General features: G+C 30.6%; 2 protein-coding genes across 3 annotated transcripts in view; one reads left to right on the top strand and one right to left on the bottom strand.

The window, feature by feature from the left end:
* LOC106741945 (RING-box protein 2) overlaps positions 1–16,401 on the bottom strand; it is a 70,377-nt gene that overhangs the window by 26,262 nt on the left and 27,714 nt on the right. The gene's annotated exons all lie outside the window — the stretch shown is intronic.
* LOC106741942 (facilitated trehalose transporter Tret1) overlaps positions 1–16,401 on the top strand; it is a 37,938-nt gene that overhangs the window by 7,880 nt on the left and 13,657 nt on the right. The window contains exon 2 of the mRNA XM_014614402.1: positions 10,731–11,189. Coding sequence (XP_014469888.1) covers positions 10,731–11,189 — 459 coding nt within the window. The remainder of the gene's footprint in view (positions 1–10,730; positions 11,190–16,401) is intronic.

Genomic DNA, 16,401 nt, shown 5'->3' with positions numbered 1-16,401 from the left:
AAATGTTTTCAATGTGAAATTTGATCAAAAGTGTGAACAAATTTTCTCAAGATTAATTCTCGATTAAATTTAGATTTTCCACAAAATAAATATTCGTAGATAAACATAAAATCGTATACATTATGCGATAGGCGCATTTTTGTGCAACATCTTGCAATCAGGTCGAGATCTCAAATTCCTTGATTGAAAATAAATTTTAAGACTTTCTCGGAAGTCTCGCTTTAGCATTGTTTGTCACCTTCGAAACACGCGCATCCCACTTCAATGATATAGTGAATACACGCTCTACTATTCACGTGTTCGTGACGCGATAGTCACGCACATGACGGAAGATCAAAGAAGGAGTCGCATTTTTGAAAGAGCGTTTGTAAACTTAACGGTACATCACTCTGATCATCAAGATAAGTCGTAACAATCTTCATTAAACCTTAAAACGACACGTTAAATTAATACATCGTTATAAATTGAGATTAAATCTATAAATTAAGACGCAACTTTCCGCCGATAACCGACAAGCTACTGTGCGAGGACTTTTGAAGCGAAAAATTTAACGTCTCTTCGTGTGTGTCGATTTGTTGTATTCGCAGCTGCGATTGACTGTCTGTCTGAGAAGCTTACGCGGAGATAGGCAAACACATTAAGAAATTTAAAACGAAATGAGTTTGATAAGAATTCGATGAAATTTGCACTATGTTGAAATACTATATCTAGTTACTTACAATTAAAAAAAGAAATTGACTGTTCAAGAGCTGAGATATTTGCAACTTGACACTTTTATATGTATTCCTTGAAAAATTAGCATGTTAATTTTAATTTCTATTTTTAATATCTTTTAAATTAAAAATAAATTGTTATGAAAAATAATTGTGTTATAGAAAAATTGTGTTATAAAAAAATAGTTGTGATGAAAAACTACTATGATATTAAAAACTAATATGCAGACATCATACACAAATTTCAGAATGATTGAGAATTTTGCTTTGAAAACACAGCGACATCAAGTTCGCAATTTATAATAATATTCGAAATACATATACATACGCAAATATTTAAACGTTTGTATCTTGTACTTCTTTTTATTATCTGTGCATCTCTATTAGATCAAATGATGCATAAATAACGTTAATAAGAAAAAGAATAATAAATAATATTTTTATTTTATAACTATATATATATACATATATATATATATATTTATTTATTTCAACTTTGTTTCAAATTAACATTTATTATTTATAATAAAATAAAAGCATAGAAACATAAATTTGCTTGATAAATATTAAGTTTATGAGTGGCTCCATTGATGCGTCATTGAAAATAAGACACTGAACCTTATAACCTCCTTAAATGCGCCAGGAGCACGCATGAGGATGCTAGAAAGTTGGAACCCATTCCTCAATATTAAGTAAAACCAGACAAGATTTATCAATATTAAACTCAAAACAGAATATATATATATATATATATATCTGTTGATTTTAACGTGATCGCTCATCTCAGCTATAACTACAACTACAACTGGAACGAACATTAACAAGACACTCAAATTGTCGCTTTAAACGGCACGTTAAATCAAACGCGTGCATTCGAGAACAATTCGCACCGACGTGTGATGATTTCACGCCACATCAGCGAACAGTATCAGATGACATTTGATTTCTTGCTTGTCCTCCGAGCTTACGAATTTATCATAACTAAAGAAACGCTATCATATTTTGAAGTAACTACCTTAAAAAATTTGCAGGTTTACATAGGAAACTTTATAATGGGTAAATTAAAAAAAATAATAATTGTTGAAATTGGTTAAGTATTAGACTATTGCCTAATTTCTGTCCAAAAAAAGTATTTTGTCTTCCCTTTGTGTGATATTATAAGATGCACAAAGAGAAAAGGCACATTATTGCATCAATCGAACAAAATGACGCGAAGCATTCACTCGGACGCATTCTCTGGCAGTCGGCTACGGAGTGTAAAAATAGTATCGCTTAAACGAAAGACTCCATATTGAGAAGCACTAAAAATATTTCGCGTGGGCAGTTGATTTGGAAAGAAACGAGCGATCCAATTTCGAGGACTATCGGCAGTAGAGCCTTACGTAATGCAGTTGAAGACTAGCATTCAAGGTTATTCGGAAAATTTTCCGCCATTTGATCATCAACGTGCAATTGTTGATTAAGAAAATGTCAAACGCAACATAGAAATCCATAAGATGTCTGAAGGAAGTCTCAAAAATATTTTCAAGACCAGCACAGAAGTTACTTAAGATTTTCCCAAATATAGATCCTTCAGAATACCCATATTTGTCTCAAAATTAGTTATCCCACTGTGATATCACTGTGATATAAACGGGAATTCCATTCTTACTTCGAACATAAGTTTTCTGTTTGCAATTAAACGAAAAATATGAAAACCATTTTTAGTAGGTGTTAAAGTTTAGGTAGAAACAGTATGTATTGATGGGATAGAGAATCTTATTTTTTTACCAATTATAGAATTTAACAGAATAAAAAAATGATAATAGGAAATATTTAGAACGCTTTGAGCATATTTACATTTTTTACATATTCCTACTTGAAAAATGTAAATTCCCGAAAAAAATATTCATATTTTTCGTTCAATTTCAATGTAAAATACAGGGTGTCTCAACAAGAGGTCCAGATTTTAATTTTAAATTAAACGCATTATTTTTCTAATTTTTATTGATATTGTTATTTGAATATAAAGTAGACATCTTGCATGCGCGCTAAGATATTTCAGGCTAACGTTTAACAAAGACGGTAGCAATCTTCGGAATTATCCCTCGGTCAACAATCGAAGCCGAATGGCCACGCGATCGATCGATCGTATCGCGATGAAATTACATGCAAATGCATAAAACATTGAAACGCATGTCTGGGAAGGCCACGTATTTAATATTTTCGGCCTGTAAGGAGGAGTCAAATATTATCAAATATGCACGAAATGTATTAATATTAGTTCCACACATACGCCTCTTTCAATAGTGACAATTATATTTACATTAGTTATTGAATCATAGATGAATAACAAAATGACAACTTTTTAAAATTAATTTGAAATAAACTTTGCTTCCAGAGAAGTTTAATTTCAGACACTTAACGATCGGATGGAGGAGGATATACAATCTTCTCATTAAAAATATAAAATTACAAGAAGATGAGGAGAACCAATTACATAGCAAAGATTTATAACGCAACAGTAGACCTAATACGTGTGATAAAGTTAATACGCAAATATATATGATAAATTTAAATATCATTAGTTGTAAAAATAATGCAAAAATTTCTAAGGGACACCATATGTTTTATTCTCTCCAAAGTCTTTTCGATAGCTTGGAAAGATTATAAAAAATTTGCAATTAAATTTACAACTTTTTAATCCTCCGTCCCACCTAGTGTCCTTGTTAATGAAATCATTGAATTATTAATGCAATTTGTCAATTATAAATAACTGACTAAAAAGAAAAATAAAGGTAAAAAATAAAATTAATTAAACGCGGAAATAGGATCTCGTTATGATAACAAAGATCCCTTATGAAGCCTGTTTGTAAACGATTATAACTGGTATTGTAACTGATATTGTAACTGGTAGCTATATTGAGCTCGAGAAATAATGTCATCGTCGAAAATTAAGGATATTACATTAGATCGATTACATTATTCTAGTTTCGTAATTGAGTTGTGTGGCCGGAAATCAATTTAATTTTTATAGCATATTTTTTATAAAAATATCGTAAAAAGATTTATGGCACATTTTTTATTTTTTTATTGAAATAACTCTCATTCTTTTTCTTAACGAAAAACGCATGCAATACTGTATTTATATCATTTTTCCAAGTCAAATACTCCTCACTGAAAACATCAAGTATATCTTAAGAATAACAACTTTTAATAGCTGCTCAAGTTTTTACAATAACAATTTTTCATACTTATTACTTGAACAAAATGAATCTCAAGAAAACCCGTCGGACGTGGTAATTTAAATTATCGGACTTGCACAATTACACGTGATACAAGCGATCCGTCAATATAATTTTTATACGAATAAGTGCTCCGAAATTTTTGCGCTTGCGCAAGACGTCAGATCAGATACAAGGTTTAAAAGGCAGAGTTTTCCTCAAAAACGCTAGAGTTCATGTCATTAAACGCGTGAACTTTATCTCGTACGTAACAGGCGCGTAATGGCCTCTTCTTTTTCATCATCGGATGGCGGAATAAACAGGCGATTTTTCGACACAATAGATACGTCAAATGCGACGAAAAGTATGTCGCACAAAAGATGTTTTATATTTCACGCTGACAAGACAGGAGCCCACTTCTGGGACACACTTTTATATCCATCTGTAACAGAGAGTCGTTCGATGCTATGTTCCGCTATAATGTCTAACCTTCGGCCAGGGACTATAAAATTTAACAACACCTATTTTTTATAGAAGGGGCACTATTTAACGACTTTATCGTGCTAACTTATTCTCAGTGTTATACTTACGAACCTGAAACTATGTTGAAACGAAGTCTCGAAGCGCGAAATAGGAAGTTCCGAATCGATACGACAAGAATGCGATTCTAACTAGTTGTGAGTTAACACGCTATGTAATATACGGTATAAGTACGGTCCGATTACGAACTGACAAGAGAAGGGTCCTAAGTCTTATAATAATATCAAGTCTATACAAATCCGTTACTTGAGTAACCAAAAAGTGAAATTTACTATTTATAAGTCCAATCTTTACAATATAAACACTAACAGATATTAAGTATACCTGAATTTTAACGGGTCATTGGCCGCGCATTATTTTGTTAGTTCTCTCTTTTGCTTTTTTACCAAAATATAATTTAATTTCTTTGGTATTAAATTTTATATTAATTGTTGTATTAATATTTTATATTAATATTTTATATTAATATTTTTATATTATGATTTTGAAATTTGTGAATTACACATGAAGTGAGATGAAAATGGTGAAACCAATATGGCGGACATTAATTTAAAAACTGAATTCCGAAATGCAACGAAAATGGAAAATACTAAAAATTTATAGTTCATGTTACATATTATAGATTTTCTGTACTGGTAGTGTATACCGGAACATAGATGAAAAATCTAATAAAATACTTATAAATAAGAAAAAATAAATAAGCAATGTTTCTATGAAATCATATCTAATCTAACACATCAAATTTGAGAAAATTAAAATGTAGAAATTTAATCAAATAGCAAATGTCGGGGAAACAGGAAAACAGATTTTTATCATCGAAATTTTAACTTTTTTCACGAACTTTTATATACTTTAATATCTTTATCATGGTGAATTTAGCATATATATTACACATTTTAATATAAAGGAATTTGTTCCTGGTATAGATACTTTCACTAAATATGTGAGTAAGTCCTGCATAATGGCGATACTTCCACGTGGCGCAGGACGGTTAACGTTAAATTCACACTGATAAAGACATGAAAGTTTGCGGAATAATTTAAAACTTAACTTGGAAGATAAAAAATTTTTTTTTTTCTGTTTTCCCGACATTTACTATATTAGATTAAATGTGATTAGATTTTCGCGTTTTCATTTTCTCAAGTTCGGTATATCAGATCAGATACGCAGTAAAAAATACTATGTCATAAAAGTCTACTCAATTTTTTGTGTTACTTTAACAAGGTGAATACGTTAAGAAGTAAAATGTTAACAAGGTGAATATGTTAATTTAATATATTTATGTACTTCTTAACATATTCTTCATGTTAAAATAACACAAAAGTTTAGGTAAACCGTTTGTAACTGAAATATTTTACTATGTGCGATCCACATATAAGAAAATTTTTCTTTTATTATTTTATTATTTATAAATATTTTAACATATTTTTCTCCAATGTCCCAATATATACCGTTAAAATAGAAAATATATAATATAAAATATGTACTATATGAACTGTATATTTTCAGTACTTTTCATTTTCATTTTGAAAATAGCCTTTAAATTCATATCCGTCATATTGGTTCTATCATTTTCATCGGTGTAATTCATAAATTTTGAAATCATCTAAAATGTAAACATAGAGAATGTTAATCAGAGAAATGTTAATCAGAGAAACTAATCTATATTTTGTTTAGAAAACAAGAACTGACGAAATACACATAATAATACACGGCCAACAATCCGTAAAAATTTGATTGTCCTCAAATATTTTTTTTTATTTTAATATGAAAAAAAGCAATAGCGATGCATGTAAAATTGTGACTACTGACACTGTAGTAACACTTACTAAAAAAATAATTCTCCTGACTAAATTTTTTTCATTTATACGATTACAATTACAAATACCGGAAATTTTTTTCTCAGTGCAGAAGAGACATCGTAGGACTGAAGCGCACTCGGCGTTTCCTTATGATTTATTTGTTCTCAATTAAACATTGAGATTTGAAGTTATTACATGTATGTTATTATCTCAGCATCTGCAAAAAAACATATATACATATCGGTTTTGTAACGTCTTTCATTGTCCGATCCTCACACGCATATAATTGTGATGCGCACGCAAATTATACACAACTATATGGGACCTACAGTTTTAACGCCGATTCCGAACAGCAATTTGCGTGAAGCTTTTGGCAGAGATATTCTTTCGATAGCTTTTGGCAGAGATACTCTCTCGATAAATTATTAGCCAGTCCATCAGAGAGGAGACACGAGCCTATGAAAATATTTTGGTTCTACCGAGAGGAGAATCCGGGAACTCCAGTACAACAGACCAGTGCACTGTCTATTACGTCATGCTCGCGTTCAAAAAAACCTACATGCACATACATAAACATATATACACACGGTTGTTTAAACTCTAAATCAACAATATAATCTATAATTCTTACAATATAATTTACATATATAAATAGTGCAATATTATCAGTAATAATATGCCATGACCTAAAACTGGGTCGTCAGATCAATAAGATCTTGTAATTATTTTACGATTTTACTTGAGCACACGGTGTGTATGATTTACTTCCTTGTTCAATATATGATATTATAAATATACAATATGCGGTTAAAATCGAATCTTTCTCTGTAGTATAACTAAATTAACAGATCTTTGAAGTAAGCCCTTAATGACTCAAACAGGGAAGGTATTTCAATGTTGTTCGCTCCGAGGTTGGACATCTTCGTACTGGGATACATTAATCTCAAAATTATTCATATTTAACACTTAATATATGTATGCGCGGTGATAAGTGTATATAAACAAAAAACCAGTATTCTCTCCGTAAATTTAGCACTAGATCTGTCTTTCTGTCCTGTGTGTGATTTCTGTTAGAAAATTAAATTTAAGGAGAAACGGTTTTATAAAACAGTGAATATATTATTTATTAAAATTTGAGCATATTAATCATGAAGATAAATCATAAATAAACTTCACAATATGTAAGAAAAAAAGAAATATGAAGACCAAAAACTTGAGGAGGAAAAAAATTTACAAAAGTTTATCAGCAATATATTTCGGAAATCGAGAAAGTCAGCTTCCTGACAGTCGATATCGTGACTGCTGTTTGTCCTCAACCGTGATAATTTTTTATCTTCGGTTAGAATAATCCCCCATACTATGAAACTTTCTGCTGCATCAATTCAAAAGAAAGAAAACATTCGCGAAAGCATCGTACTGGCGGGGTTCACACCGGGTTATCACTTTGGAAGGGTAAAAGTCATCTAATCTCTGAGCAGACGTTACCATTCGATTCTCGCCAATGGTTTTTCGTTATCGGTCCATTCGATAATCGTTGTGACGTTCTTTCTTGCCTTCTCACTCGCTCCGCTTATCTAGAAGCAATACTCGCCCTCTGTTTCTATCATGTTTTTCTTGTTGCCCCGTGCCTCTCCCTCCCACTCGTATGCACTTTGTCACTCTCATTCTCTTTATACACCCGATTCTCGAGAAACGGTATAAGTAGACCAACTTTGACGTTTCATCCCTCAGAGTATACAACGCTTTCATGGTCGGTTAACGTGATTTTGTTCATCTTCTGATGCTTAGTCTTCATATTCTCCTTACGATAGTCGCATTTTTAATCGTTTTATGTCCGGTTTTACATTTTACGAGTGTACGATTTATCTTTTCGCGAGTGTACCTTGGAAAGCAAATTCTTTTACATGGATTTCGTGATAAGCGCGATGAAATCCGAACTTTCGTAAAAGTAATCAGTTTCAAGAGATTCTTTATCCCGTGAAAAGTGACCACAAGGTAAATGAATTGTGACAGGAGAGGATGTATAAAAAAACATATATAAAAAAAAGAGATCTTATATATATATAAATATTCATATATGATTTTTTATCATTAAATTTTTTCAAAAATATATTATTAATAAAATATATATATTCTTTCCTATTCTTAAATCATGTATTTTTTAAAACTTGGTATCATAAAAAAAAACAAAATTACATTGAACAAAAAATTTCGTATATTCAAGGAAATAATGCTTGACTCAAGTAAAAGGCTGCTTTGTATATTTGCAAGAAGATTATTTCCTTATTTTAGAATGTTACATTTTTTACACGAAGAAAATATTGGCCCATATTAAAAATATATATATTTTGAAATCTAATAATTATTATTCAAGAAACAGAAATATTTACTTGAGTTAATTAAATGATTTTTTTATAATAGAGAACACAATATTAAAGACAAATACAGATTTTTTAAATTTAAAATATATATATTCGAAATAAATACATATTTCCTTGAATACAATTCAAAAAATTGCGTTACGAAATAGTTATTATTGTATTTTCACTTAATAAGTATCTAATTCTATGAAAAATATATATTTCTACTTTTAATAAATATTTACTAAGGTGTAATCGGAATTATCAGAGTAATTATTTGAATGTAGCAGTTTTTTTCTATGTAATATTTATATGTATTTATATATAATATTTAATAAATATTAATTTGAATAAGCAAATTCTTTTAGAAATTTAATATATATTTATTTGAATATAGAATATGTATAAACATTCTTTTTTATAACAGTCATTATATATTATTATTTAGTTCCTCATATAACGGTTCAATCTTCTACACAAGTCGATTCATTTCTAAGAATACCAACAAGCAGAAAAACTAAAGAAGAACAAATTGTTTTTTAAATTTTCTAGCTTTTATTTCGAAATAAAACTTGGTCGACCCTACAAGTCATTTTAAGGCTTAATCTCTTATCTTTCTATGAGTAAAATTTCTTCTCCTCTCAAAACCTATATTCTTTGTCAAAAGATTGCTCACTACTCGCGTCTGTAAGATTTATCGCTGGGAGCAGTAAACAGCTCAAGTAGTCAAATCCAGTAACGTCTAGTTTGGCTCATTTCTTCTGGTTCTCTCCGGTTTCATGATGGAAACTTGCATGATGGAAAAACATAGTATTTTTATTTATTATTGCAAAATATAATTTAATTTTATAATTTAAATATTCTTGCAAAAATATTTTAAAAATACTTTTTGCGATTTATGAAAGATACACAGAAAGATTTCCAATTTTCTACCGGCGTTTTTAATGTTTTGATTGTATTTTCCTTCACTCGAAGACAGTCGAATTGTATTTATTTTGAATAAAACTTCAAATTGAAATATTCGATCGCAGTAGGAAAATATACCAGTAGGAAAACTTAGAGACACGATCTCTCTTTTTGATTTTGTTAAATATCTCAAAAAATGAAGAAAGAAAATTAAAACATTTTTGTGCTAATATCATAGATATTTGAATAATGTATTTGACCACATTGATCAAATTAAAGAATAGTAATAATTTTTATAATAATTTACAATGTAGTAAAATGAAATGTATTGAGTGTCCTCTATCCTGGGAGATAGAGATGAAGGAAACTTTATTCGTGATATCGTGTCACATCTAGTTAATGTAATAAAAGATATTAAATAATCATAATCAATCTTTATTAAAAGTTTTTATACAATTAAGCAAATTACAAAATATAATTTTGAAATATAATTTTATATATATAAACAAAATATAATTAAAAAAATAATGTTATATTTGTCTTGATACACCTATCAGTCAAGATTATTATAGAATAATGAAATAAGTAGAGATGACATTGCATCTAGAATTATTCTGATTCATTGGAGGTATATTGAGCGAATGTTACCCAATATAGAGCATGATATAGATTAATCTGTAATACTCTATATTGGGTAACATTCGCTTAATATAGCTCAATATTTACGAAAAAAAGAATGAAGCACCCTAAAAAATAAGACACATCCTCGCTCTATTGTTATCGGCGTTCAAAGTCAAAATGATTTTTAATTTTTCCTATAGTTAAGAATGAACACTGCTGCTAACATAAAAAAAAATTAAATTTTTCCATTGTCGAAATAATGACTAGGGATCAAGTCTCTCAAAAGATTAAGTGTCTCCAGGTTCCCCCACTCGTAAACATGTGTCTATGGTTCTACGAGTGTACGATTTATCTTTTCGCGAGTGTACCTAGGAGAGCAAAATTTTTTTCTCTTGGATTTCGTGATAAGTGCGATGAAATTCGAGCTTTCGCAAGAATAAGTTTAGAGAAAGTCAGTTTAAAGAAGTCAGTTTAAAGAATCAGACCACTTGTTTGAAACATTCGATAACTCCCGCCGTTTCTATCGATTCCGAAAATATAATTTATCTAACGCGTCGTAAAATGAATCTTATTCTTATATTTCAGGAGCGCAGCGTTCTGCCCAAATATTACACGAAGGTGACCCCGGTCACGAGTCCTTCGTCCTCCAGCTCAGGCTCCGCATTAGATTGCTCGTCGAACACTACTCTAGTGACGAACGCCAGTCCGTTCAACAGCCAGACGGCCCTTATTGTCGAAAAGAAACACTTTTCTGGCAATACCAGCAAAGGCTCAAGTCACTACTATGTCGAAAATCTGAGGAATAATACTCAGAAAGCCCTGAACGGGTCGCGGATATATGATCCTTTGGATAAAGGTCAGGACGCCGATTACAAACAGCTCGATCCTTTACTGTCAGTCGAGCAAAACCCGAGCACCGATATCCTCATGGATTCCCAAGTCCCGAAGCCACCGAAGGACGAGCAGAACGTGACTACCCACCTGCCGTCCACGGAATTCCAGAAGAGCGACAAGCCATCCAAAATGCTACGCTATGCCACTCAAGTAAGTTTTTGTATATATTAAAATGTATATACAAAGTGTCTATGCGTACGTCCGCTCGTATGCAAGTAGAACTCATTAAACTGAATACAAAAATTCTTCATCATTTTGCAAACAACCACCAATTATTGAAATGTTAATTAAAGAAAATGAATAAGTGATGCAAGCAATGAGCCTTTTAGGCAAAATCTCAATCAAAATGTCTAAAACTATGGTTATATAATATTTTGATAACATGGCAGATGGTGTGGGATGCTGATCAGTGCAGACGTACATCAACCTTGTGTTAACAAGATGTTTATTATTATGTCAGTAGTCATACTGAACAGTAACTTCAATATTTTCTATCATAGTCTTCGAACGTTGATGCTTTATTGAATAGATTTCTTTAAGGATCTTGAAAGTGGTGTAAAAAAAAAATTCAAGAATAATGATCTTGATAAGGATGTGACCTATAAAAGCCTACGCATAGATTTTCTAATATAATATAGAACAAAATTAATTTATACTAAAAATCTAATAAGTCATATAATTAATATGTTTAATCGCCCAAATATATGAAACCAAACGTTTCGTGCAACTCTACATGGGATCTACACGATGCGTCTATTTAATTAAAAAGCCACAGTAGACGGATACAACTAATCGATTATTCAAAAATATACTTTTCTAAAAGTACTATCTTTGTAGAATATTCCCTAAAAATTTTATTAAAGAATTCGCAAAAATACCGAAGTTATAATATAACGGCTGAACAGCGGTTAGCGTGCAGACAATGTATTCGCCTCTGTTCTTTCTCACAATATGTCGATTCCCTATGCTCTTTAAAGAAGAGAGAAATTCAAATTGATTTGTGTTACGGTAAATGTTACGATATATTTTCGTATGTGTAGAGATAACCTTAATAAAAGTCCTATTAGTTCGAAAAACAAGCTCAGACGTATTAAATAAAAGAGAAATTGCCGCAAACATAACCGTAAGTATACTTAATAAAGAGAATTGTATTATTAAAAATAATGCAAGCTATGAATATTAATGTTGACATGAACGCATATCATTAAACTGCTTCGGAAAACAATCAACGCTTGAATGACGCTGAGCGCGTAATGTTAAGTAAAACGAAGGAGGCAAGAATATTGCACCGACAACAACAAAAAGACAGATTTTTAGGGTAACGACATAAAAAAAAGAACACTTATATAGCTCAGGAATATATGATTCTATGAAAGTATAACAAAACTCTTGTTATACGTATTTTAAATTAAACTCAAAATTATAAACGTGTTTTTCCCGGAACAGCATTTTTAACATTAGTACCAGAAAAATCTCAGAGATTAATAAACTGATTAAACTCCGATTTGGCACAGTAATTCTTAATAACATTATCTAATATTTTTAGGCTTTTTTCAATATCTGTCATAATTTATTTTTTATAAACAAAAGAAGGGGTAAATTTAAAGTATGAAATCACACCTTTAACTTCAAAGATCTATCATTTTTACAAAAATCACAATTTTTTAAATTGGCTGTAACAAGTACTAATTTTATATATCTACTTTGAAAAAATAATAATGTCCTTTTGTGTTCAATAAATAATTGCGAAGATATGCCTGATACCGTTTCTATCATCAACTGCAACATTGCCAAATATTTGTTTACATAGCGGACTTGTTTTTAGGAATTTCTTCATATTATTAATATTGTTCATGTTAGAAATTTTAGTGAAGAGTACATTCTTCCCATCGCACCTGATGGTATTTTTTATAACTAATCTCGTTTTACCTCAAAAAATTCATGAAAACAGGGCATTATTTAAATAGCACTAAATTTTTTATTAGTGCAAACTCTATTTGCGATGGTGGGGGATCCAGCTTAATAAGGATCATTTTTTACATGTCTACACGTATGTGATTCCTTAAATACATCGGAGTAGCGTTTGTGAAAGTTTGGTCACTACATTTTTTTTGAGCAAATTATACTGTAATCAAGCAAGGGAATCGTGAAAAAGAAAAAGAGAAATTGGTGATTTATTTAACCTCACTTAATATCAATCCCTTTATTTTCCTGATTACTGAGAACATCTTCAAATTTGACTTTTTTTTTTGTTCGCAAGTTTACTTTGATACATTGACGATATGCATCTAGCAGCCGATTTGCATTTTCGCTGATAATAACGTTTCCATATATATCTGTTGACTATTGACGTGTATATTATTTTTATTTAATTTGCAACACTAGGAATGAGGCCCGATTTAGAGCTGAAACGATTGATTTTATACATTTGGATGATTAAACATATTAATCCTGACTTATTGGATTTTTATGAGAAACAAATGTCTTTCTACTGTACTAGAAATTTCGTGCATATCTCCTTATAAGCCCCATCCTTTGTAATCTTGATTGAACATCAATAGCACCATTTTAGGTAATTTTATTCGATCGTGATAAGATTACGTGCTGGCGTATTCGTTGGTAAGCTTGACGTTAAAGTATGACTTGTACACAATCCATTTTGTTATTATGACCAAAAAGTCAATCTTTTTTTATATTAATGTTTGTGTCAATTTATGGCTGTATGGCTATAATAACATACAGATAGTCGAAATGTTCTAAAAATAAATTATATACCTGCATGTACGTTAAATATATATATATTTTTTTCCTATTTTTTTAATATATATGCATAAGATCTACAAGTGGCTTTTACTATCCTTTAATATATTATTTGATTTCGATTTAAGAGCTTTATAATAGTTTATTTAACGTTTGAAAATCATCTTCCATTTTTTCTGTCAAATATAACTTCTGGGAGTGAAGTGTTATCGCATACGGTCAGACCACTTCAAGGTGCGAATCTTACAGTAGAATGAATATAGCGTATGGTCCGCCACGACGATCCTTTATTCTTCGTTTAAATCGATTCATAACAATCATATTATAATATCGCAATAATGCACGATATTAAATCTTTATAGAAAATATTGATAAATTCTTATCTCGAATTCTGTTCGGTTCAATTATATGTAAGATATTTTCTATAGAAACATTCATTTAAAATCTAGATAACTATTTTTGCTGCAATAGAAGTAATGTTTAAGTCGATGACATTTAAATAAAATATTCCAACAAATTTTGAATCACTCGTGAGTTAAAGAAAAATATTCTCATGTTAAACGAGCAATTTTGCTCCATCAATGCGCCTGATTTAATCATTGCGCGCCGTCTACACGCGTGTTACGTGATTGAAAAGAATAAAGACGAGAATAATTGCACAGAAAATAAGACAAGTACGAACAAAAAAATAGACACAACCCTATAATGAATATTGCATAACGCCAGAGACTGCGTTCTCCTTGGCCAACAACGTTCTGATCAACGTGGCAGATAAAATCATGAGCGCCGCCAGAAAATTTTTCTATTGCATCACGCGTGCGAACGTGGCCAACGGTGTTATTGCATGTCTAATTGTATCATGTGATGACATTAGGTTGAAATCGACTTCGTTTTACGCGGAAAGAAGTAAGATTGCGCGCCGCAATGTAACGATAACGAAAAAGTATTACATGACTAATATATCCGTTTCTACACCCGAGAAATCGTCCATTGTTATTAAATGCAAATAATCGCGCTAGACATTAAAAGCAAATAATTATTACTTCGCATTCATCGGGTTCTCTTATAAAGACAACTTAATGATTGAGCCGCGAATATTACGTATCGATATTAAATATTCAGATAATCGAGATGAAGAGATAAGGTTTTTGATATCGTACGTATGATAATCCACGAAGTGGATTATCTGAACGAAAAACAATTTCCATATTTGAATAAAAATGATTGTAGCGTTCGATATGTGTCAAGGTACGAATTTATATACTTATGCATTCTGTCAAATAAATACCGGGAATTGTTCATTTCAAAAGCTCGCGTAAAAGGTATGAAAACAAATTTTTTCCTGAAGTAATGTACCTAATTGTCACGTAGAGTTTTGGCGTCATCTGTCAACCAGTTTGTTTATAGCTGTTGGTTTTGTTAGTCGACCTCAAGTGTACTCTGCAACTTTTAAAATGGATAAAATTATCGAGCAAATAGTTCACCTAAAATTTTGTGTTGACAACGAAATTTCTTATGCCAAGTCATTGGAAATGTTCGAATTCATCAAATTGGCTCGGTATTCTTCGCATAAGTACGATACTTTTGCTCGGCACTAAAAGGGTTAATATCGAACGAACCGTATTTCACAGCGCGAGCAACACAGGATTTAAGAATTTTGAGTCAATTAGTACACCATCTCGTTTTGATTGATAAATACATTTATGCAGTATGCCGGAATTAGACAGAAGTAACATTTCGAGGAAAACTCATTTTCTAATTTCCTAACTTCAATTTACTATAATCAAGTAAGAACATTTTATATTTAAAATATTATTTAATATAATAAATACATTTAATACATTGAATACATCTAATGGAATTAAGAAAATTTTCTCCAGTATATGTTACGTATATAGGTAATTTATCAATCTTAAGATAGAATGAAACGTTTGTAAAAGAGAGGTAGTGTTCCAATAATTAATGAAATGCGGGGGAAATTTTCCGAGCTTTCCGTCATTAATATTTTCAATACTATTTGTTAATATTTACCTACAAAGATCTTCTTAGAAAACATTGAGAATATTAATCTTATCATAGAGTCATAAATTAGTTAAAATTTGCACGAAAACAAAGAAAATAAAAAGTAATTTAAATTCGATATTCATTAACGATTAATCGGCAGACATACATACAATAGCGTACTTGTTACTTCAATAGGCAATGATTGAGAGAACAATGAAGTAAACGAAACTTTATTGATACGAATATATGTACGATATATAAACNTATGTACGATATATAAACAACTACATATATATCGACTCAACTGTGTCTAATATACGTCTCATCCGTTATTATATAATTATATATCATTATTATAGTTATTATATTATTATTCTCATCAGATATCTTGAATCGTTAAATTTCTAAATGTTAAATATCTGGATATTCTTCCAATCTTCCGATATTCATCGATACAAATACAAAGTGTTTCAACTTCAAAAATGTTTAAAATAAAATTATATACATTTCTCGTTAAGTATTAAAAAATGCCGTGCTTGGACACAGAATAATATCAAAACTCCGACGATGTCGAATTTTTTGTGCGAGACTCCCCCCC

The sequence above is a fragment of the Dinoponera quadriceps genome, unplaced genomic scaffold, assembly GCF_001313825.1.
Source record: "Dinoponera quadriceps isolate SergipeBrazil2010 unplaced genomic scaffold, ASM131382v1 scaffold458, whole genome shotgun sequence".
Classification (NCBI taxonomy): Eukaryota; Metazoa; Arthropoda; class Insecta; order Hymenoptera; family Formicidae; genus Dinoponera; species Dinoponera quadriceps.
Note: the sequence above shows the minus strand (reverse complement) of the source record. Positions and strands in the feature narration are given on the sequence as shown.